General features: G+C 39.9%; 1 protein-coding gene across 3 annotated transcripts; it reads right to left on the reverse strand.

The window, feature by feature from the left end:
- Nucleotides 1-863: 863 nt before the first annotated feature.
- CDKL3 (cyclin dependent kinase like 3) lies at nucleotides 864-24,220 on the reverse strand. Of its 3 annotated transcripts, none has more exons than XM_080996219.1 (13): nucleotides 24,067-24,220; nucleotides 22,189-22,370; nucleotides 21,066-21,260; nucleotides 19,665-19,843; nucleotides 18,359-18,471; nucleotides 16,186-16,325; nucleotides 11,102-11,190; nucleotides 7,874-8,015; nucleotides 6,182-6,507; nucleotides 5,831-5,924; nucleotides 3,262-3,421; nucleotides 1,516-1,613; nucleotides 864-1,059 (listed from the first exon to the last, which is right to left on the reverse strand). In XM_080996219.1, the coding sequence occupies exons 1-13, from the start codon at nucleotides 24,131-24,133 to the stop codon at nucleotides 1,021-1,023; spliced, it is 1,824 nt and encodes a 607-aa protein (XP_080852345.1). In that variant the 5' UTR covers nucleotides 24,134-24,220; the 3' UTR covers nucleotides 864-1,020. The 3 variants fall into 3 exon arrangements, with proteins under 3 accessions (XP_080852345.1, XP_080852347.1, XP_080852346.1); XM_080996221.1 differs by having other exon boundaries at nucleotides 22,189-22,361; nucleotides 24,067-24,195; XM_080996220.1 differs by lacking the exon at nucleotides 24,067-24,220 and adding an exon at nucleotides 24,027-24,047.
- Nucleotides 24,221-24,929: the final 709 nt, after the last annotated feature.

Below are 24,929 nucleotides of genomic sequence, written 5' to 3' on the forward strand. Positions count from 1 at the left end.
CAGCACCCAATGATTTATCTCAAAAAATTAGTAAGCAACTGTTTGAGGAAATTATCCACTTGTTTTTTCCCTGAGACAGTCATCTCTTGCTGCTAGAAGCAGCTACGGTAATATTTAATTTTATAAAAGATGATATCCTGCTTTTTTCCAGCAGGTGGACTCAAAGCAAACCAGGTAGACTCAAAAGCTAGCTAGAGCTGTTCCACAAGCCAAATTCTTGTTCTTAGTTTTCTTTGGGCCTTAGTAGTGCTTGCCAGATCTAACAATATCCTTATCCCAATACAATAGCAAGGTTAGCTTTGTGCAAGTGGAACAATAGTTCTTCTCCCTCAACAGTGGGAGGACAGGGGTGGACTTTGGTCTTTCAAATTCCAGCAGCGCCCTCTGCAAGGCCAAAATTCAACACCCCCACCTCTGACCTTCCATTCTGCATGTATACTATGTCATAGCTGCGTCGTCCCCCTTGTTTCCCCACACTGGGCACTGAGCCCATTCACACTATCCTAAATCTGCCTCTGCCCACCACTCACAAAAGAGAGAGAAAGTGCACACACATTTTTTCCAAGGGAACTGGGTAAAAGTCCAATTCAGTATATTTATTCTGATCCTTCAAAAGCACATAGAGCAGAAAGAGGAAATGGGAAAGAGTGTCACTCTTCCAACTTCCTCCTTCAGTTCTATATGCTTTACAAGGGATAAAAAGGTAACCACCCAATTGTCTCATGACCAAGGGGCAGAAGCTTCATGGGCAGCAGCGGAAGACCTCAAAGGTCCCATTGTATCTATAGGCACCACACTGGTGACCCCCCCCTGCCTTAAAAACACTATACAGTATATTGTAAAAATGAATGTTTTTGTGACCATCACATTTCAAAATACTTTATTAGAGGATCTACACATGGTATGCAGAGTTATTCATGAAACTTTTTTAATGAAAAGTTTTTTTGAAAAGCAAGTGTCTTACTCCTCCAGACATTGTACATCTTCCCAAGACGCATGCTGTTTCACGGGCAAACTTGGCTAGTTTTCATTTGGTGTATTTCCTGCATTTCCTGTGTTCTAAATATTAAATTAAAAAATAAGGTTAGTTGACAGAAGCCAATTAGTGAAAACTCACTTTTTCATCAAATTAAAATTATCTCCCTCCAAATAAAAAAGCTAAGCATTTTTAAACATACAATCAATATTTCAAAAAGAGTTCAGCAGCTTTTTAGCAGATGTCTAGGAAATGTTCCTATTGAATGCAATTATGCATTATATTTACTTGTAAATGACTGACAAAAGAATGCAAATATTACATGTATTCTCTAATTTTCAACAACTCAGTAAGTATATATTTTAGCTAAGTCCAAGAATATTTGTACCTTGTCCAAATATTGACAAACTCTTTTACTACAATTCAACAGAGAGTTAGCGATCTTTAATTCCATTATTTTAAACTGGCATAGGCACACTTAACTCACTGTTCAGTTACAGAATCCATGTTTTTATGCTGGCTAAGAAATTTGAATTTACCTCAAGTTTTTCACGATTCTGATCCACATTTAGTAAAGATGGTATTTTAGATACTTCAGATTTCTTTGACTCCCTCTTCAGCACTCTTACCTGTTTAACTTTTACAAACAAATACCTAATTATTTCTAGATTTGTATACTTTTCTAGTTTGAATTATCAAAAATGTACAATCCACTAGATAAGGAAACAAAGAAAACCATGATTTAATTGATTTATTTTTTTAAATGAAAGATAACTAGTTATTTTTGGCTTTAGAGCTTATTATATCATGGAAGCTTTCATTTTTAAATTCAGATTCTTGTGAACACAATTCTGTGACCTCCCACATGGGAAAAACCAACTGAAGGGGGCATTTTTCTGCTGAACATGGGGTAATAGGAAAATATTTGAGCACTAATCCCCCCACCACTTCATTCAGTGGTGCTTTTAGTTCTTGACTTTGGGACACCCTCTGGGGCCCTGTAGTCCACAAACCCCACAAATGACCACCAGAGACGGGCATCAGACCCCGGCTTTTTACAAAAACACAGATTCACAGTGGCAGGCAGGCAGGCAGGCAGGCAGGCACTCATGCTGCTCCCAGACTCTAGAACTCCTTCCCTAGAGAAGTTAAACGGGCTCCCTCCTTGTCCTTCTGCTAGCAGGTAAGACCTTCTTGTTCCAACATGCTTTGGGGAACTGATTGCTTTTAATGAGGGGGGTCCTGCTGTTCTATTCTGAGATTTTATTTATATAGATGAAAGTTTTTGTTTTGATTGTATGTTTTGAGTCCCGAAAAGTGGGAAAAGGCAGGGTATAATAAATAATAATAATAATAATAATAATAATGTTCAGTAATATGCTGAACCGGCTGCGGTCATGCATACCATCAACTTCATTTTCCCAGCCTTTCTCTGGGTTCCACATTTTTTTAAAAAAGAAAAAAAACCTCTTAATGGTGACAACTGGTAAGTTTGTGGGGCAATGGAGTACCCACCCCTCAGTTTAACAAGTGGTGTTGGGAAGAGGTTCCTTTTGCTTCATTTTTATAAATTTCTGCAGCTGCGAGCACAATTCTCAGAGGCCAGATTCAGCTATGCCCACCCACCACTTCAACTGCGCACTTGCCACCACTACTCAACCTTTTTAATCACTTCAAATACAGAACCATAATACAGCAGCCATAATTCAAGGAACTCTGAAATTAGTTCTGTCGGCCCAAGGAACCTTAGCCTTAGTTTTATGAAATGGAAGTCATTTCCCCTCTCACCTCAAGCTATATGGCAAAATTTTGAAATTTTGTGTGTGTTGTGTTCAAAAGCAGTTTGCGATATGTGGGGTGGGGGTTCTGTTATTCAAAGAAAAATCTATACAGAAGATCCATGACAGTATTTTTCAACTTTTAAAATATTTACTTAAAAGCAGCTCCAAGTAAGGGTCTCTTTTTATGAAGCAGCAGTACTGGGAAGGGGATGTTTTAATTCACTGCCCTTTCTAATACCAATAAATAAAAAAAAATCAGCATTTACATACATTCCAGCCCTGAGCTGATTTCTGTTTTTAGTTCTATTTGCATGCAGCTTTTGATTTGAAAAGGAAGGAATCTGCTCCAACTGACTCATCAAAAGAAAGTCTTAAAAAAACCTGCACAATTCTGCAGCATGTTCCACAAATCTTATATATAGATATTTAAGTTTCATTTCAGATTAACTCATCTGAGCCTTACAATTTATCTGAAAAAAAATCTATAGAAGATAGCAAGCATACTTTCCATTCCTTTCAGTTCTTTCTGTTGCCCCGTGGTTAGCTCTGGGAAGTGAATGTCCTTCTTCTCACATCTTGAAATATTGCGTTTCTTTCTGTTTATTGTGACCATTTGATCAATCTGAGCAGCTCTTTCATACAGAGAGACCTTCTCTATTTGGTTCTAAAAATGGAATCAGTATGTATCCAAGATAACATCTGTGCTACACTTTCAACTTATCTATGCCTTTATGTAGTTAATTCTGACCTTGACACAAAGTACTAATAATCTTTAAAGTCTCTCATTTGAGGAAGCTTATATCACCAGGCAGGAATAAATCACTATTATGGGCTAGAAGAACTATTAGAAATTGCATCTTTCAGACAAAATCAACAGGTCTTTTTCCTTAGTAGCTGGCAGCATCCAGCAACAAACATATTTGTTTATTTCCATGGACAGTTAAATCACCTGTTCGGTTTACAACATCTACCAAGGAGGCATGACAGCTCTCTTATCTGCTGAAGACTCCCTTGAGCAACAGTAGTAGAGGTATCTGGACTGAATTCCACACCACCTTGTGAACATTATACATTATACAACAGACCCAGTACCCAGAATACTGGGACATTTGCTATGGCCCATGAAGTCCAGCAGAGATCTCTGGGGCTAATGACTTGCATGCCCCACCCCTCCAGCATCCATTGCCACTTGCAAACAGGCAGTTCGGTGACTGTAGTCACTAGCCTCATCCTTGTGTACACTTGCAAGCCAGCTTACCGATTGATGCTGTAATGTACTAGGAGCTGAGCATCTTTTTGCTCCCTGTCCAATTAGTGCCATAGCTGCTTACGATCAGGAGCTGACATCTGCCTTTGAGAACTTGGAAATTTCAGCTGATGTAGAATTCAGTGGCCAGACTTACAATTGGGACCAGGAGGTTCAAGTATATAACACCCATGCTTGTCTGTCTGCACTGACTTCTAGGTTGCTTTACAGGCCCAATTCAAAGTGCTCATTTTAGCCTGTAAAGCTTTATACAGCCCAGGACCAGACTGCATTATAGAGCACCTTTTTCTTTTCAAATCTGCATCAAGTCTCAGGTTGTCCTTGGAGATCCTCCTCCAAGTATTCCTTCTAAGGCTTACATGAGAAAACACTTTTTCTACAGGGAGGTCTAGCAAATTTTCAGTGCCAGGTTAAGACTTTTTTTGTACACTCAAGCGTTTGAATGTTGATATTTGTCTTCTGCTTCCTCAATAGATGGTTTTTCATTGCTTTCTGTTTTACAGTGATCACTTGTGAGAATTTTATGGTGGGAGATATGAACTTGTGGGGTAGGAGATGTTTAGCGTGAGCACTATTAGCGTTGTTTGTTTTTTAAGGTGTATTTTTTGCTATGTAAGTCACCTTGAGACCTTCAGGGGTAAGTAGCCATATAAATAAAATAATAATACAGCAAAAGCAGAGGAGAAAAGCAGCACTAAAAAAAGCAAAACAAAAGGAGAGTGAAGGAACAGTTGTGCAAAGGTAGTGCTTAGAAGAAGGTTCCAAAATACGTGAGTCAGTTGTTTTAACTTGACAAGGAGATCCTTTGCCCTGAGGGTGATCTTTGGTCAAGATACAGCCAGCCTTCACAGAAAATCTTGCTACTTGCATAAAGGTAAAGGTAAAGGGACCCCTGACCATTAGGTCCAGTCGTGTCCGACTCTGGGGTTGCGGCGCTCATCTCGCTTTATTGGCCGAGGGAGCCGGCGTACAGCTTCCGGGTCATGTGATCAGCATGACTAAGCCACTTCTGGCGAACCAGAGCAGCGCATGGAAACGCCGTTTACCTTCCCGCTGGAGCGGTACCTATTTATCTACTTGCATTTTGACGTGCTTTCAAACTGCTAGGTTGGCAGAAGCAAGAACTGAGCAACGGGAGCTCACCCCGTCGCGGAGATTTGAACCGCCGACCTTCTGATTGGCAAGTCCTAAGCTCTGTGGTATAACCCACAGCGCCACCCGTGTCCTCAGCCTAAAGCTTCCTTCTTCCTTCACTTTTCCCTGGGTGTAAGCGCCAACAAAGGGAAAACCTATGCATAGCTCTTGGGGGGGAGTAAGTCTAGTCACTTGAAGCTTAACAGCTGTGGTCCAGAAGCTAGGAAGGTATGAATGTCAGCCTGCACATATAGTGCTATTTTTTCAACAAGTGCTCAATGCTTTTCTAGTAATACCAGCAAGTGTGCAGAGGTGGAAGGCTGATTCTGAGTGCAAAAGGGGCCCATGGGTGAAACGGAAGCTCATTTCTCATAGCAAAGCTGGGCTAAGTAGAAAAGCATATAGGTAGGGACTTCAGAGAGGTAAGTGTTAATGCAGGGGGACCGTTTAGCAACTCTATGTCTGAACCCTTGCTGATAAAAAAGTAAAACTCCCTGCTTTATATACAACCTGGCAGGCTCGAGTGGGTTTAAAGAAAGAGCCTGCTGTTTTTGCATCAAATTTGGCCCTTAGGCATGTCAATCATTCTCTGAATTGCAACCATTGGCTTAAAAATATACTTCAAAGACATAACCAGATGAACCAAATTGATCTTGAAAACTGTACACTTACTTGAGATATAGTCCCTTCTTCTTGACGGTTATTTGGGCCTATTTGTGACACTTGTGGCCAAGGACTTCGTCTTTTCTTTGCTTTTTCAGGTAATCTAATAAACAAGCAGATAAATTGATTCTCAACTAAGAACTCATGTAATTAGATTTTTATTTTTTATTAAGCATGTTCCATATTTAATATCTCCCCACCCACCCCATACGCTGTGGCAGGGATAGCTCCTCGATAAGAAATCACACATAGCTTATCTAAATTCAGCAGTTAAACTGTTTCTTTTTAAAACTTTGAGCAAAAATTGACCTTTGCCAAGCATTCCAATTCCCCACCTGCATTCACTTTTGCATTACATACCTTGAATTAGGGCACAGGAAGTGTGAGTTGAAATTTGCAGTAAGATTTCCGCAGTTTGGTTTGATGCGTGGCATTGTCATAGTGGGTGTCTGTGGAGAATCCTCCTTTGTCCCACCAGCGTCAGTGCCGGCTGCCAGACCAGTGCCATCATTGCCTGTCAGTTTGTTTTCATGAGGAAGGTTTAGAGCATTCTGAGACAGAGCAGCCCACTGCGAAACGGCATCTTCTTGTTCATTCCTTTTCAGCTCTGAGATTTCAGATTTCACCCCTTTCATTTTGATCCCTTTGACCTTCATCTCCTTTGGTTTTTTGTCCTTTTCAATTTCCTAGAACAGGTAATACACACAACTATTAAGCAATTTCTTCTATTAACCTACATTCTGATCCTATAGAAAAATTTGGGAGTTGAGATCCATGGAGTTGAAAGAAAAACAGTAGTGTCCAATTCATTTCAGAATGTGAATCACTTTGAATTTCTTCTTTGATACATTCAACAGGAAAAGATGTATAATCCCTACATAATTCCCCAATCCACCAACTATAGATTAGTAGCTTTGGTAGGCAAATGGTCAGGCAATCAAAAGTGAACAACAGTTTCACTTTCTGGGTCAAATCCTGGAAGTGACATGTGGATAATGGAGACAGAGAAAAATCCTGAGTGAGCCAATAGTAAAATGTTTATGAAATACTAGAACACAATCTAAAAATGATCTTGAATTTGCTTATTAGTAATTAGTATTCAAAGTAATGCTGCACTGTTGTGGAATTTTCTCCATTCTCACAGTTTCAACATAATAGAACAGTCATTAATTCTGTGGCCTACTTAAAATTGCAAACCATTCCTTAATTTCTCTCACTGTTCATAGCCCTGAAAATACAAATATTATAAAACAGACCAATAAGTGCTTCTCAGACTTTGTTACCATAACAAGACTCATGTCCTCTTTTTTCCTTCTTTGGGACACCAACTATCTTAATTCAACATATCTCAATCGTGAAGGCAACAATCACATGACCAGCATCATCATCATCATCATCATATTTTTTTATTTATACCCCGCCCTCCCCAGCCAAGGCCAGGCTCAGGGCGGCTATATAACATATAACTCATTCAGCCTATGGCAGCTCTGCTAAAAGTCAGGTGTGGCTGACAAACAATGCAACAGAGGCAGATTCAGGGGAGTGTGACCAGTTCACCCACACTGGGTGCTGAGCTGAGAGGGTGTTGCAAGGGGCACCACAAAAATAATGAACAACAGAAGGCATGAGGGTGCCAAATGTTGGTGTTGCACAGGCACCACTTTGAGAAGCTCAAAGTCCACCTCTGCAATGCAACTGGCATGGGCTGAAACTGTTGTGAATAAGTATCACATTGACCTTTCATTTAATAATATGACTGAATTCCCAGAGTAAGCTAAAATTCTCAAGTCAAATCAAATTATGCAACCTGTGTACATTAGGCAGGTTTATTCTGTTTACACTAGTTTATTCTGTTTATACTAGTGGGATCTGGGAATCTAATATATGTACAAAATGATAAGCAAGTAACTAATGGGGAATAATAATTGTATACCTGTAGGTATCTATGGCAGCTCTCCTAACTACTCAGTGTGGGGTGGCATATTGCTAGCCTATAGTTTTTGCTACATGTAAAATAATAATAAACATTCTAAAAAAAGTAATCATTCTTACTTTCACAATAACTGGGCCACTCTGAGACACGTTAATGTGAACTGTTCTTTTTTCATCCATCTCTTTATTATTGTCTCTGAATTTTGAAAGAAAATTCAACTTTGCTTCTTGTAGTAATTTGGATTTCAATTCTGGTAAGAATCTGATAATGGAAAGTGCATTTATATCAACAAGCGTATACAAACAAATTCTAGAGGAGTAGTCATGCTAGTCTCCTGTAGCAAGAACAGCAACAAAGAGTCTTACGGCATCTTCACAACAACACATTTATTATGGCATAAGGTTTTTTGGACTACAGCCTATTTCATCAGGTACCTGAAGTTGTATCCCAGGTAGCAGGTATATGTCTGATTCAAATGGGGAGGGAGTGTAAACAGGTGAAAAGGAAAGGAAATACTTAAAAGTACAGATTATGGGTAAATTATATTATGAGTGGTCATTCACAAAAAGTAGTTGCTAATCCAGGCATTGGGAAGCCAATTAACACATGTGTTAAAATCCTTTACGCTGATTCAATCCACAACTGATACCACTGAATTGCCTGACGTATTATGATTCAACAGTTTCATGTTGCAGTCTTCCTTTGAAGTTCCTTTGTTCAATGATGACTACCTTAAGAACCATCACAGAATGGCCTGGGTCTGAAATATCCCTCCACTGGCTTTTCCATATTGCCATTTTAGTTATCTGGTCTGCCTATTTATTATCTTTCAAAGACACCAACCTGTTTATCCTATGCAGAATGCCAACCATGCTCACTATGGTCCACAAAAGCTTATGCCGGTTTGTAATACATTTGCTAGCCTTTAGGGTCCCACAAGACTCCGTTGTTTTTGCTGCAACGGATTAACACAACTGCCCTTCTGGAATATATTTAGCAGAACTAGAAAACATGCCAACCACAACACATCTGTTCTACATCTTAGCTGTGGCCCTAAAGGCAAATACTTTAAAGACCACTTGCTTATAAGTGCATTGTGTTCCATGTCAAATGTTTATTTCTCATTGCAAACCATATTCCAACTTTCAAGTTCTATTTCAGCCTTCATAAATTATGCACCGGTCTATTTATTGTATTCTAAAGATCAAGCATTCTTTCTTGACATGGAACTTTAACAAAGCCCCTTTGAGGTTTGAGAAAACAGAACAAATGCCTAGAAAGATTTGCAACAAATTTGTTCTTTTTTGCCTAATGCTTGACAAGATGATTAAGTCAAGAAAAACAGTATCATAGTGACTGATTGTCCATTTAGCTGAAAATCATAACACAGAATGATCTAAAAATACATGTACTAAAGTCCTATTGATATGAATGGAATTTATTTCAAACTACATGTCCTTAGAATTGCAACCTTAAGGTCCAAATCCATGAGTCAGATGTATGAATTGGAAACAGCCTTCTACACATGGATTGTCCTTCTGGCTCTCCCCCACCCCCCAAAAAACACACAAATTGCCACCTGGAGCCAAGAATATACAAGCACTTAGGATGTGTGTGTTCTGTACAACATCCCTACCTCTGAATAGATTCTGACCACGTCAGGCTTTAAAGTGTCAGCCACTTGCTGAAGTAGGTGACAGTAAATCTGTGCATCCCGTTGCCCTTCTCAAAAGGTGATTTACACTACCCCACTTGTGAGCATTTATCTTTTAATGATGGAGATTCTAATGAGCTTTGATCATTCAGAGACACAGCTGCAGTACATAGTGGGGGCTTTTTTTGTAGCAGTAGTTAATTTTCAGAAACTTAAATTCAATTTACACAGCATCCGATGTGCAAAAACACAGGCCCCCCAAGCTGCCCTGTGCCTAAATATTGCTCCTGGCACCCAGCTGACTGAAGAGCTTAGGTAGCAAGTTTCTCCCATGTGTGCTGATGTGTATGAGAGTTGGCTTTCTCTTCCTACTGTGTTACACCACAATCCTACCCATGTCTCGGCAGAAGTCCTAATGAATTCAATGGATCTTACACCCAGGTAAATGGGATTAAGATTGCAGCCGTGGTTCCTAAATGGAAGTAGGAGTCACTGTTTGAATGAAGGGACTCCAATTCTGAGGCTGTGATTTTCAGGTTAGTTTGAGCCCTGATACCTTTCAGTTAAGCATAGCCTGGAAAAAGGATGGTGGAGACAAACCAGAGCAGGACTTCTACTTGATGGTGAGTTGACACATCAATCTCATCTTCCTTCCAAGCTGGCTCCTAGAAGATCGGATCAGATTGGCTCCTATGTTTTGCAAAATCATTTGCACTCCTGAACATTGTCACAGCGTTGTTAAGAGCTTTTTAATGTATACAGTGGTACCTCGTGTTATGTACTTAATCCGTTCCGGAAGTCCATTAATAACAGGAAACCGCTTGTAACATGAGGCGTGCTTTCTCTAATGGCGCCTCCTGCTGCTGCCACGCCACTGGAGCACGACTTCCACTCACATCCCGGGGCAAAGGTTGCAACAAGGGGCATCTACTTCCAGGTTAGCGGAGCGCGTAACCCGCAGCATTCGTAAGGGAAACGGTATGTAACATGAGGTACCGCTGTATTCACAATTCTTCCTGGTTAATGCAGGAGCCATCAGTCACATCTCAAGCACTGGCCAACATGGTGTTGAGACATTTGAACAGTTACAATCACACAGTACAGTGGTGCCCCGCAAGACGAATGCCTCGCAAGACGGAAAACCCGCTAGACGAAAGGGTTTTCCGTTTTTCGATGCGCTTCGCAGGACGAATTTCCCTATGGGCTTGCTTCGCAAGGCGAAAATGTCTTGCGAGTCTTGAGATTTTTTTCCGCTCCCCCCCCATTTCTAAGCCGCTAAGCCGCTAATAGCCTTTTAGCAGCTAAGCCGCTAAGCCTTTAATAGCCGCTAAACCGCTAATAGCGCTAATCCGCTAAGCCACTAATAGGGTTGCTTCGCAAGACGAAAAAACTGCTAGACGAAGACACTCGCGGAACGGATTAATTTCGTCTTGCGAGGCACCACTGTAGTTACATTTGAAACGGCAGTATTTTGCATTTCAAACCTAGTAAGAAAATCCGGTTTCCCAAAAAGTAAGTATTTGAGCATAGGGAATGTGCAGTATCTCACCAATAGAAGCATTACTATAGGTGGAGACGTTTTGATTCCTCCCTCACGCCTAACAAATTATTTGCATGTATTTGTCATGAAAAATGTCAATCATCTTGAAAGGCTCTCATAGAAAAATCCAAAGCCTGAGGTCATGTCACTTACTTTTCAACAAACCCATCTCTGGTAAAATAGTCATGCTGTAACAAATCAGCAGATGATATCCTATCTGCAGGATCCATTTGTAAGCAGGCCTAAAAAATAATGGAACAATTATTTTAGAAGGCAGCATTTCTAAAAGCTTATATAATATTATCCAGGGGGGAAATGTGTATAATAAAATGTGTACTATATAACATTTATTATTTATTAATAAGTGAAATAAACAAAAAAGGAAAGCATATTGATATTGTTATTTAACAATTTTAAGGAATATTAGCATATTTTCTACACACAGTCATTTTGCCATTTTATTACTGTAGCAAATAAATCTCTCTTGATTACTGTAAAAATAGAGCTGAAATTCCAGTTGAGAAATTTTGTTTCATAGTACTTAAAATAAAAGATAAATATATTTTTTCTGATCTTTGAAATCTCCCTTCTTCCAATAATGTGGTACTTCAGGTACCCAGACCCCTTTTATAGCAAAAGAACTATATAACCACTGATTATTTACTGTATTACATGGGATCCAGCCATTCTGCCTACAGGAAACATAACTTGAATTTTCCCAACACAGCATGTTATTTTTGGAAAAACGCAATGCTTCCCCCAGCTAGCAGAACCATTGAGTTTTGGAATGCTGTCTGAACTTTATTTGGAAGGGCTGTGAGCATTTATTGGAGAGTGCCTGTGAAAGCAATATAACAGAATAACAACCATGTAAAGAATGCAGCTTACATGAAAGTTAAAACAAAAGGCCAAAGAAGTAGTTATGATTACTGCATCAAAAGGAAGCATGTTGGCCTTTAATCAAATTAATAGTTGATGCAATGCAGGAAGATTTCATCAGGATCGCAGAACATACAGAAGGGAGACACTTCTTTTGGACCCAATACACAATATGTTCTTTCTAGAAAAATGCAATAGTACTTTCACTGGGATTTTGAGTGCTATTTTTGCGTATAAATTTGTTGTGTGATTTATTTTATGATGTATCATGCTATGGTATCCATACGTATGAAAGGTGAGCTACCAAAACGTCCCCCTCACAGTGCTATTGTGCAGGGGAGCGGAAGCTCCCATTGGTGCCAATTAGAGCTTTTTCAGGACTAATAGCTGTATGGAGCAGTTAATTTTTATCACTATCATAGCTAGGGGTGGAAGGATTAAACCTCCCATCCTCATGTGCTGAGGTCCCAATGAAAAAATCCCCAACACCATTAAAAAAAACCCAAACCTGACAACCTTCCCTAGTGATTTATTTGTCATAATATGTAATTTGGCTCTAAGTCAAGAAAAAGTGTGGAGAGTCCTCTTAAGGCTTCTCCCTCTTTTCCTTGAGTCTTCTACTGTATATGAATCACTGGACACCTGACATCACCCAGATTGTCAGATGGATGGGAGTGACACAGCACCAGCAAAACTGAAGGATGGAGTGGCTATCATGCCATTGCCTTTGTACAGGAAAAACTGTACCACCAAGATTAAAATGAAATCGTGGTATGCTTTGAACTGAGTAAGACTCATGCTTTAAAAAAAAAAAAAAATTCTAGCAGAAGCTTCTCATCTTCTTCCATGACAGAAAAATACTTTGTGCACACAAAAGCTACTTTGAGCTTTTTAAAAGAAGAGTGAATACAATTAATGGAAATTGGAAAATTGATCTGGTTGCCAGGACCCTGGAAATTAAAACAACAAAATGTGCCAGCTCTCTGTTTACAAAGGTGTTGCTCTGAATGAATTAATATCTAAAAGTATGCAGCTCACGGAGCAGCTAATTCATATTTATACCTTGCTAATTCATATTTATTCTTTGTTAAGCTGTTTGCTTGCAAGTGGTGAGGGCAGATCCCCAATGAAAAGTAATGATTAGGAGGGTTCCCTCTCCCGGTGGACAATTTACCTGCAAGGAAGGGGGTCTATGGTCAGTGCTCAACAGGGGGGTAGCCTGGCGGGAAAGGGATCTGCAGTTTTGAGTTGGGGGAGAAGGATGAGCACTCTGTAGTTAGCTGGACTGGAAGGAAGCAGCCTGGGAGACAGCGAGTTTGCCTAAAGTTGTTTTGGGGATGTCAAGCAAGAACACCAGGCTTCCTGCCTGTCATTGAGAGTGACATACCTCTTCCACGTGCTCAGCTTGCACCTTTGTAAATACAACAGCTATCACAAGGACAGTGTAAGTTTCCAGGGCTCTCTTCCAAAGAAAATGAAACTGTCCTTGGAACTTCTGATTCCTCAAAGAAGTGAGGAGCATGCAAGCCTATTTTTCTGGAGCAATGCTGCCCATCAGCCAGCTGCTCCATATTTATCAAGGAGCAAATGTTGCCTAACATTATATAATTGGCCCACATAGCACACTGTTCAGGCAGGAGTAGCTGTTTTGGGATGATGCTATGGCAAATCAAAGTTTTATTCCTTAATCTTTATTGTGCTTTTGAGCAGAAATATAACTTAATGGACTCAGTCCAATACTTTTGTAAGTTTAACACAAAGGCATCCAATGAGCAACATAGCTGTCACTTTCTTTGCACAAAATACAGTGGTGCCTCGCAAGACGAAATTAATTCGTTCCGCGAGTTTTGTCGTCTTGCGATTTTTTTTGTCTTGCAAAGCACGGTGTTGGGAAAGTTTTGGAAAAGCTTCAAAAATCACCAAAGTCTTTAAAAACCTCAAAAAAGGCTACCACACCGCGTTCTATGAGTTGCTCCTCGAAGTCAAGTCGCAACTGTATTAACGGTGTTAAGAAAAAGGAAACAAACTTGCAAGACGTTTCCGTCTTGCGAAGCAAGCCCATAGGGTAAATCGTCTTGCGAAGCAGCTCAAAAAACAAAAAACCCTTTCATCTAACGAGTTTTTTGTCTTGCGAGGCATTCGTCTTGCGAGGTACCACTGTACTTTGCTTGTATCGCCAGCATTGTTTAATATGGAACAGAACTGTGTAACAAACTGAAGATGCCATAGCATCTCCATGTTTGGCCAGTGCCATTATTGGTTCATGAATACTATCATTCTGTGACTTACAGAACCTTGACTTCATTAACCTTTCACAGAATAAATAAGAGCCTTCATTTTCTAAAAACCAATCCTATCACTGCTAAAGAAATTACTGCTGGTAAGGACACTTTATCATGGCATGTCTTGTTATGTTTGTGAATCGAATACTTTAGACTTTTGTTCATGTATGAATAATAGCAGTGCAATGCACATCATTGCAAGCATGCCTGGCATTGCTGTTGTCATGAATGATTTGTTACATTTGTAATGGCACCTTCTTCAACATTTACATAATTCTCTATTAAAAAATGACTTCAAGCTAAGATCTGACAAACAAACACTGCCTAGAAGCATGTTTGCAGAAACACATCAGAGAAAAAGAATAGGAAAATGCATTTTGCAATTAAAATATTACAAGGAACCCTAATGGAACATCTTTCAAGATGACACCAGGAAATACAGGGTGACTGATTTATTTACACTGATGTTGTTCTCATTTTGATTGAATTGGGCTTGACTATAATAGCATGCTTCAAAATTTCAACTAGATCTTCCAGTACAATTTACCACAGCTGAGCCATTGCAAACCCTATTTTGGAGCCAGGATACTGTTTGGCCCAGTGACCATGCAACAAAAGCCAGTGTTGCTGTGATTGCTCTGAGCAATGTTTCAAGTGACAAAGACCAGGCTCGGATAAGACAACTGATGCCACATTGCAGGCCAGTCACAGCGGCCTTGGCAGTTCTTTCATAGCCACTACCAGACAAAACAACCATGGGGTTTAGAAGGCTCATCAAGTGCAGTACTGTTGTGTATCAACCCAACTGAAGTTTGTTCCAATTCAGCAATAAACAGCGGGTTTTCCCAGGGACAGTGGTGGTGGTGGTGGGGAACCATTCTCATACCCATGCCTAAAAATCACAGACTGTGCCTAGAAATTATGCCACTAACAGAAGTGTGGACAAGCCCTTAGTTACTGAACTTACATTTGTAAGCATACCCATAGCTCCAATTGATTCCATTGTAGGGTTGCCTACATTAGCAATGTAGATACACGTAATAAGCCATTTAAAATTCAACAGAATCCTTCAGAGGATTAAACTGCTGAATGAAGTTCTTAGGTCTCTTATTTCAACCATAAAAACTCTCATAAAGATTCTTTCTTCCTGAATTTAGATTCTAATGGACAGATTCTACTTGAAAATAATGTATTTAGGATAACACCCAGAGAATAGCATGCAACATGGAATTAGTTGTTGTCATAAGGAAAAACAGCTTATACTTTAGGAAATTTAACATTCTCTTTGATAAAGACCTTATCAAAAAGTTGCCTTAAAATTTTGCTCTTAAACTTCTGCCAAAGAATTTAAATAAATTTGAAGGTGTGTGTTTTTTAAAAACAACCGCACCAGTTACCGTATTTTTCTGTGTATAAGACTAGGTTTTTTTACCCAAAAAGTAGGTTTAAAATCGTCTTAAACATGGGTAGTGCTTCCTTAATTTTGAGTCCCCCAAAATAGGAGGCGTCTTATATATGGGGGCGTCTTATATACAGAAAAATACAGTATTTCCTAATATAAGAGAATGAATGGTAGGTTCAATCATCAAAAAACAGAGCATCACACACATTGCCCATACCAAATGAACTCAAAGGCACAAAATAGTTGTTCAGTGTGGTAAAACAATAGTTTAAAATGAAACAGATTTTTGTCTGTGAAATACAGTAAATAAGTGTGGCTTTCTTAACCTTCTGGCATTTAAGCTTTTAGGATAAACTTTTCTTTAACAGCAGCAGGAGAGAAATTAGAAAAATGAAACCTCATGGTCCTACCAAGAGATTCTGAAATGTATAAAAGTGATAATTAATGAGGCCTGGACAGAGATTTCAAGTAATCCACATAGCCTACTTATCATCTGTAGTGGGGGAGTCAATGAGAAAGCAGGGGTGTGGGGGTGGGGAGTCGGGATACCACAGGTCTGTAGGTCAATCCTAAATACACAGAAACACTGATATGTCAATTACAGAACACAAACTATACCAGGCTACAAATAATGATCATCAGTAAGCTTGATACTCAGACCTCTTCTGACATACATGAACCATATCTGCAACCAGGGCACTGAGCTTGGGATACTTTTTCCTTGCACTTTTAGGGTGCTGAACTTCAGGAAGGACCATCCCTGAAAAAACTGGGCTCCTTATAAAAATATTCTGAAGGTGAGGTGTCAAGTTACCTGAAAGAAAGAAAGAAACCCAATAAGCATTAATGTGTCAGATAAAAGGTACATTTTGTTGACAAAAATCAATTGAATTTCAGGTGCACTCCTGACACTTTGAAAAACAGAGCATGCTTCTTATGACTGAAATTGACAAAACGTTCACACACATTTAATTATGCTAACAGTGCAATCCTATACAGAAGTAAGGTCCACAGAGTTCAGTAGGACTTACTTCAAGGTAAATGTATATAGGATTGTAACCTAAAATAATATTGGTGAGGATCTTAACGTAATTGTACTTAAGACTCATTCAACACAACACTTGTGTAAAAAAGCCCGGCCCTCTTGTCCCTCTACTTTGCTCAAGTGAGGCAAGCACATTCAGTGGTACCTCGGGTTAAGTACTTAATTCGTTCTGGAGGTCCGTTCTTAACCTGAAACTGTTCTTAACCTGAGGTACCACTTTAGCTAATGGAGTCTCCCGCTGCCACCGCCATGCGATTTCTGTTCTCACCCTGAAGCAAAGTTCTTAACCTGAGGTACTATTTCTGGGTTAGCAGAATCTGTAACCTGAAGCGTCTGTAACCCAAGGTACCACTGTACTCCAACCAGTTCCTGCAAACCCAGAATAGGTTAGCAACTCCGCATGCAGACCTAATCTCGTCAAATTATTTAACGTTTATTAGGAATATGGAAAGCAACGGGAAAAAGCAGAATTAGCTCAAATCGATGTACAAACTTCAATCCTTCTTCATTCCCAAACTTCAACAACAAGATATTTGCTCCAAAAGGGGAAAAATAGTTGGAATACTAAGGGCACACTGCTGTAATGCCAGCTGAGAGTATAAGATTTAGTAGGGGCTCTGCTCTATCAATGGAACACAAGATACACAGCAACACAGAACACCTCAAGGCTTTTCTGTCACAACAATAAACTGGTGGAGAGTCTAAAATGGAGTGCAGTCATGTGTAGGACAAGGCAGCAGGAGGGAGGACCACACTTATAATGTATTGTATACCTCTGATCTATGGAGACTCCTGCGTCAACAGTATAACTTTACACCAGCCTCTAGACCTCGCATAATAATTTCCCTTGAAATGATTCCAATAGAAAGGGGTCAATATGTTAAAAGCCACCCCGTATCCATGGCCATCCCTCCTACACTGCCACTAGAGAACTCAGGATATGTTATAACTCAACACCTAATCATAACACTAGTATATAAACTATATTGTCATTTATTTAAGACGTAATGTATGTAGCACTTGACTCCATGGGTCTCTAAGCAATGTACAGGTAAGATCCACTGAAATAAGTAATTCAGACAAACATGTTTAAAAGTGCATGATCTAAGTGTTCTAATTTAATAAAACTGTGGGGATATTGTTTTTGTTTCTTACTATGTTATATATTTTTGTGTTTTTAATATTCTAAACTACCCTGTGATCCTTAGATTATGGAGGTATAGACATTTAGTAAAGTAAAGTAAAGTAAAGTAAAGTAAAGTAAAGTAAAGTAAAGTAAATTTACTTATGGAGAAATGGAGGAGCAATCTGCTCAGCTGCTCAGGAGGACCAAACTAGAAAAGACTGCAGTAAATCTCCTGGATCTTTTATTTTATTTTCTCTAAATGTAAAAGCAATTTGGCTGGTGATGAGGGGGGCAAAATGGATCACTGCTACACCACCGGGAGTGAGAGGGAAGTTAACATTTTCTCATACGCCAGTTTCCTGATCCAAACGCTCCCTCCTTCACCCAAAGCTGCTCTTTGCATCAAAGGAGAACACAGACAGAACTACTGAACTGTAGAGAAGGTTATGTTGAGCAGATTCCTTCTAGAATTCTGTCTGTAGCTTTTGATGGCAAATGATTTCTTTTTTTTTTAGGTGAATAATATATTTCCTCCACTTCCCTTAATTAAGAAATGGTGATTTAAAGCCCAAACCTTGTGTAGAGATGTACAAAGGCTAATTATTGAGCTTAGAGTAGCAATGAACAATATTTTACTACAATGATTTCTGCAGAGATCATCTGCAGCAGTACCTACCTACTTTGGTCACAATTTTATGAAGTAGGTCTAGGTCAGAGCTGCTGGGTAGATAGGGGTTGCCAGTGGCCATCTCGATGATCATACAACCTAAAGCCCAGATGTCCACAGGTCTAAGATCAGGAAATGAACAAAGTGCTCAACAATACAGAGACTGGAGCGATAATAAAGTCAGCTAAATCTTTTAAATAAGAAATTTAAAGAAAAAATTGAAACGTTTATAAGAGTACAAAAAAATGAAACTAAAAACATGGACAATTAGCGAAAGCCAAGGGCACAACGGTCAAATTTTATTGTCCACGGAAGTCTGCTGACTTCCAGTAAGTACTTTGAGGACTGCAGCCTGGCAGCACCCCAGCCCTAAATGCATTGTGTTGGCATGCATCACAATGATTTCAATGGAACTTGGGATAAATTTTATATAAGGCTGGAATCAGAATCTCTTCCAGACTTCTCTCAATTTACCTATACACCACAGGGGACTTTCACAGTTGGTCAAGCTGTGATATTGTAAGACGTCTGCCAATGCCTACACCACAGAAATAGACTATTGCTGACACCCAGAGCCCCCTTCTCATTCTCCTTCCTGCTACAGCTACCTGCCTTCTCCAGGCTTAATAGCAGTGGCAAGAGGAAGGAGAAGGAGCCTCTATTCAATCTGCTCTCTCCTTCTGGATAGTGGTACAGACTGGCTATGGGGGGGGGGCAAGTAAATGGTCTGTGGTGACAGTGCTAAAGAGTTAGACCTACTCAGGGCATTTTGCCCTTGTGCTCTCCAAAATCTGGGACTGACACTGCAGTTGGCCCTGGGGAAATTGTTAGCCTAATTGTATCATGCCTATTATGTGCATCTATGTTCCACTGAAATCAATGAGACTTGTAAACATAAAATAATACTAGGATGTAATCCCAGTGTAACACAACTACTTCAATTTCAAAATATAGCAAATAGCAGAAACCTTCACTAGTAGACACATTTTATGTAAAGGTAAATGTTTTTTCATGTCCCTGAATCCAATGCTGTATGTACAGTTGTGTAGGATTATGAACAATGTTATGTGAATTATTAAAATGGGATATTTTATCAATCTCACCCTTCATCAAAAGAGGAGTTGCTGTTTAAATGTGCGTGAGGGCGCCATCTCATGTCCCTCTGCTATGCCCCACAGCATCCAAGTTTATATAAATTTGTTTTTTCAGTGCTTTCATGTGAATATCCTTTAACAGTTACCTTCTTGAATATCTAAATATAAGATAAAGTGCTGTCCAATGCAGGCTCATTAACAGGATTTTTAAAAATACATACTTCCCATATGTAGTATCTTTTAATACCAACTCTGGAGCTCTGTACCACCGTGTGGCCACATAATCAGTATAAATGTCACCAGGGGCTGCTAAGGTCCGAGCAAATCCAAAATCACAAAGTTTAGTAATTCCAGTCTGTGAAACTAAAATATTCTCAGGTTTGATATCACGATGAATGACCTGGCAAAATAAGAATAAAGCTTAAGAACAAAATCAGTTGAACAAAACAAGTTTAAGAATCAGCTGAGGAACAAAGAAGTTTATTTTTAAGGAGGAAAATTAATTGATTACCCAAAGTTATGAAATAAACAGGCAAGTTTTGCCCATCAAACAATTAAATTGAGATATGGAGAGAAGCTATAGGAAGAAACGGAACTCAGAGAATAGTAAGAAAATAATTATTCTGGTGTTATAAAAAATCTGGATTTGAGGAAAAGTGTACCTGGAACAAAACTAAAGTCTATGGTCATATCTACATTTAAAATCAAGCTTATTTCATGTTCCTCTGACATTTGGTGAGGGTACTGAGAATTCTCTATGAGAAATCCCTGCCTCCCTCACAAAACTATAATTCCAAAGACTGATTGGTGAGAAAAATGAAACTGTTTTGACAGCTCAAGCCTATGCATGTGTAGTCAGAAGTAGGTCCCATTGAATTAAGCTGGGTCTACTTAAAAGGAAAGTATAGAACTATACTCAGCACTTCTATCAGGTGGGTATGTGCTATGCCATTATCACAGGATTTTTCTGATGCAGTGTTAGTTCCTGAAGCTTGCAATGCAGTTGGATAAGAGCATTTGCAATGAACAGAACTCATAAGTGTGCTATCCTGTGACAGCACATGCTGTAAATCAGTGCCACAGCTGTTGCCAAAGTATGAACATTGTCCATTGATTTCTAATTTTGCAGCCTCCTATACCTTAATGATATTTCTTCTTTAAAAACCGTACAATAGTTTTGTATTTTCACAACTGCAATAGTTTTTACAAAAGCCTTGTTTCACCATGTATTCTCAGTAATGAAGAATATCAAACTTTATCTCTTGTATCTACAGTATGTTGAAATTATAGAGCGTAATGGGAATAAGGCAGAAAGAAGAATATGAACAGATTGGTCCATAAACAAAACATATTATGTGGTGTTTACATTCATGACCATATACATGAGGCAAATAAGAGGATATTTTTCTCCTGCACTTTAAACAGGTGATTAACAGAAACACAACAGGTATAGTTTTTCTTGAACTTCTGTAATAGGGAAAACAGCATCTGTTGAGCTTAATATCCTGAAATTATTAAAGGCAGATAAACCTCTGTCAATAAAAGATGTGATAAATTATTCAGATTGAGATTATTCTGTTTCAACCTTTGATTTTTCTCCATGACTTTTATAGGGTACTTACATTGTTGCTGTGAAGATAGTCAATTGCTCGAAGAATCTGGTAGAGATACCTTTTAAGTCTTCTATTATCCAGTCCATGAGAGTAATGCTGTAGCTCATCTAAAATTGTATGGTCAATAAATTCAAAGACTAAGTTGATTTTCTTTTTCTGTTTAATGACATCAATCAGATTGACCAAATTTTCATGACGAAATTGCTGTTGACAAAAGAGGAAACAAACTTCTGTTCTTCTTCCCTTTGTAAGAGTTTTGCAATTCATCTACTTTCTCGCAATTAATTTGAGCCTACACAATTTGAAGTGATTTAACAAACATATCCCTAGTACTTTATTGGGAAAATACAATACGTATTTATAAACTTTGTTTTATCATTTATGGAGAGATTAAGAAAAATAACTTTAACTATAGCTATAAAATTATTCTATGAATAATTAACATATAGTTTACTTCATTTAAGGTCTATTAAACATTCTACCACTGTGTTTTTATTCCTTTACGTGAGGCATAATTATTTTAACTGGTAGCAACACAAAATAATTTCACAATGTGTCTTACTATTAACAATAAGAAAAGGAATAGCGCTTATGTTTGCCTACATAAGGCTCTATATATTTTCAACATTAACATAACGTCTAAGGTTTCTAATCTGAATATCAGAAAATCTGTTATCACTTATGAAAACGCAAGTTTTCAGCCCTCATGGTTGTGAAGAAAATCTTGGAAGAAACTCATATTGGAACACTTAGCACTAAAATACCACTGAATTCACCGGAGCATAGAATCATAGAGTTGGAAGAGACCACAAGGGCCATCAAGTCCAACCCCCTGCCAAGCAGGAAACACCATCAGAGCACTCCTAACATATGGTTGTCAAGCCTCTGCTTAAAGACCTCCAAAGAAGGAGACTAGAGCATATCTATGTACAGTACTCAGAAATCAACTGACTTCCTGGTTCTAATTTTAAAGCATAGCAACAAAATAAATCTGACACAAACACTATCCCTTCCCTTTTTCTGATATGTGTTCAGTAGGCAATAATTAAAAGATATATGTAACAAGTATGCATATTTGATCTCTGGGGATATCAAGGCATTGATTTTCAAAACGGCAACAAAAAAAGCAAACCTTCAGGAACTTTATCTCTCTCATTGCAATTTTGTTGACGGACTTTTCAGGCTTCTCATAAAATATCTTAATGGCAACTATATGTCCTGTTTCCTTGTGTTTACATTTCATTACCGTTCCATAACTTCCCTCTCCCACTTTTCCGAGGATCTCATACATCTCCATACTCAAGTCTGAAATCTCTTCAAGGAAGGGGGAAAATGTTATTTTGAAGTACTCAAACTTTTTTGTTGCTTCTTAAATGAATTCCGCAAATAAATTTAAAAGGAGCTATTCCTACACAGAAACTTTTTCAACCAGTTTCACATCTAACAAGCGCTGCAGCTGTTAAAGACAGTAACACAAAATACCATGTACTTCTCCCCACTGAAAGAAGGAAGAGCTGTAAGTATCAAGACCAGCTGTTATTTCTTTTTGTGCAATCTACCACTGCTGCAGCAAAATCTGTTTTCCTTCAACAGGGCTTGTACTTTACTTGGGGCTTGGTGTACTGAAACCTCTAGTTAGGTAACTAGGAGTGGCCTGTACCTGAGTGTGCAAGGGACATCTGACACCCCACTTTGAATTATCTCCAGATTATTGTCACTAGGGCAAAGTGTGTATAATTTAAATAATCATACATTCTTCCCCACCTACTCATGCATCTGTTTCTTTTAGATTGCGCTAGGGACCTGCCCCACCTGTTAATTGTAAGGTGTCATGCCATGGATGGTCTTAAATAAACAAATCAATCCCCAAGACTTTTCTTACACTGTAGCTACTGCTGGTGTTCCCACTCCACAACCTTGTAAACAGTTTTGATCACAGCAGTACAATATAACTAAAGAGGCAATGTGGAACAGTTCCTGTTTTCATATGGGGGGGGCAGGGAGTATCACTCTTCATTCATTGATTGGAGACATCCCACTAGCCCCGCTGCCACAATTCACTTGTAAAAAGCTTCACCGCAAAGTACATGGGAAATGCAGTTGCACAAAAGAGCTGCCTGGAAGTGCGGAGGGAGGGATGATCTCACCTCTCCCACCCCCACCTTGGGTGTCAGCATCTGCACCCTCTGTGTCTGTGGTTTATCCACTTATGTTCTGCCCTCACACTGCCTAATGGCAGTTCAGCTGCCTCTCTTTCCTACCCCTCCCTACACAGATCCGGCCCTTGAAAATCACCCTGCCTTGTTTGACAGGAAACCTCACCAGCCTCTCAAGAAACACCTCAACCCACATTTGGGGCACTGGCGCAGAACCATTGGGGCTCAACCCCTGCCAGGTCGCACGAGCCCTTCTGTGGGTTTGGATGCTCTCTCACGTTTAAATCTTTGCTTTGGAGTCACTGGCTGGTATGCATTTGTTAGAATCATAGAACTGAAGAGTTGGAAGGGACCCCGATGGTCATCTAGTCTAACCCCCTGCGATGCAGGAATGTCAGCTAAAGCATCCATGACAGATAGCCTTCCAACCTCTGCTAAAAAACCTCCAAGGATGAGGAGTCCGTTCGATTTTTCTTTTCTTTTTCTTTTAAGGTAAGACGTCCCGGGAGGCTTTTTTGGCCAAAGAGCAGTAAACACAACAGATGTTTTAAAAAGAAAACATTTTTGTTTTTGCTTTTTTTTTAACTTCCGTCGGTCCTTGCAGGATTGGGGGGGGGGAGTCCCAGCTTCCTGAAGCTTGCCCATCTTCTCCCCTTGTTTGGCGGTACTACCTCCCTCCGCCCCACGGGCCCCTCGGCCTTTTCTGCTGCTCCGCAGTTCCCTCCCTCCTGCGGCTTCCCTTCTTTCCCCCGCCTCTCCCGCGTCCCGGCCCCTACCGGGGCCACCTTGGCTCCGGGAAGCGCCAGTGCACCACCCACGGAGGAGCTCCTATTAAAGGTGCTCCTGCCTCTGACCTGCTCTCGGGAGCTCCCCATGTTGACTCCTCCTAGGCCCAGCCAAGCAAACCGGCCCTGTTACCATAGCAACAGCCGGCAATATCAACAGCCGGCCGGCCTACGTCACCCGGGAGCGAGAGGCGGTGCTTCTCTCTGACCTCATCGCGTTCGACGCGTTCGAAAGGTGGGGCGAGTGCTGAGTCTTGGCCGGTGGGTGACGTCAGCTGGTCCCGCAACATGCCTGCGGATGGGGCCGGAATCGCTCCTCTTACCTAACGGGGGTTTCTGAAAAACGACCGTTTCGCAAGGCTGCCGGGCCTCCGTTAGGGTTTTCCTTGCAAGCACCACGAAATGTCGACTGCCCCAAATCCATCTGCCCAAGATTGTAACGCGTTCCGATGGATGCCTGACTTAGAGAGGAAGCACCACTGAATGTAGTGGGCCTTTTTCTCAGAGTCAGGATGGGAAAAGATTGCACTGTGTTGGTTTCCGATGATGGAAGGGTTCAGAAGTGCTGTTTGATAATTCACTTTATGCAGGTAAACAGGTATGCCAGCAAGGGAGCAGATCCCACAGAAAGCACCCTGTACCCCAGGTTTCAGGTACAAACTCAGATGCCTGCTGTTATCCTCCAAACTGCCAACCACACAAGCAAGCCTGACTTCAAATGATGGGGGTGTCACCTCCTCCAAGCCTGATAGTTAGGAACCATCTATCAGGAGACCATTTTCTAATATTTCCATCTAACATACCACTTGCAAAGGAACAGCTGGACAGCACCTGTCATAGTATTTTATTTCCCACGGCTGGATATTTTTACATTCCGACTTTCATAGGTGCCCTCATTAATGATAACAGACGGCATGTGAACTTGTTTGAAA

The sequence above is a fragment of the Podarcis pityusensis genome (genome assembly GCF_964106645.2).
Source record: "Podarcis pityusensis genome assembly, chromosome: 2".
Taxonomy (NCBI): domain Eukaryota; kingdom Metazoa; phylum Chordata; class Lepidosauria; order Squamata; family Lacertidae; genus Podarcis; species Podarcis pityusensis.

Coding starts and splice junctions, on each gene's coding strand:
- CDKL3 (XM_080996219.1), bottom strand. CDS start 24,133: ATGGTAACAGGGCCGGTTTGCTTGGCTGGGCCTAGGAGGAGTCAACAT. Junction 3,422..5,830: donor AAGAAGGGACTATATCTCAA/GTAAGTGTACAG, acceptor TTCCATTTTTAG/AACCAAATAGAGAAGGTCTC. Junction 1,614..3,261: donor AGAACTGAAAGGAATGGAAA/GTATGCTTGCTA, acceptor TGTTTGTAAAAG/TTAAACAGGTAAGAGTGCTG.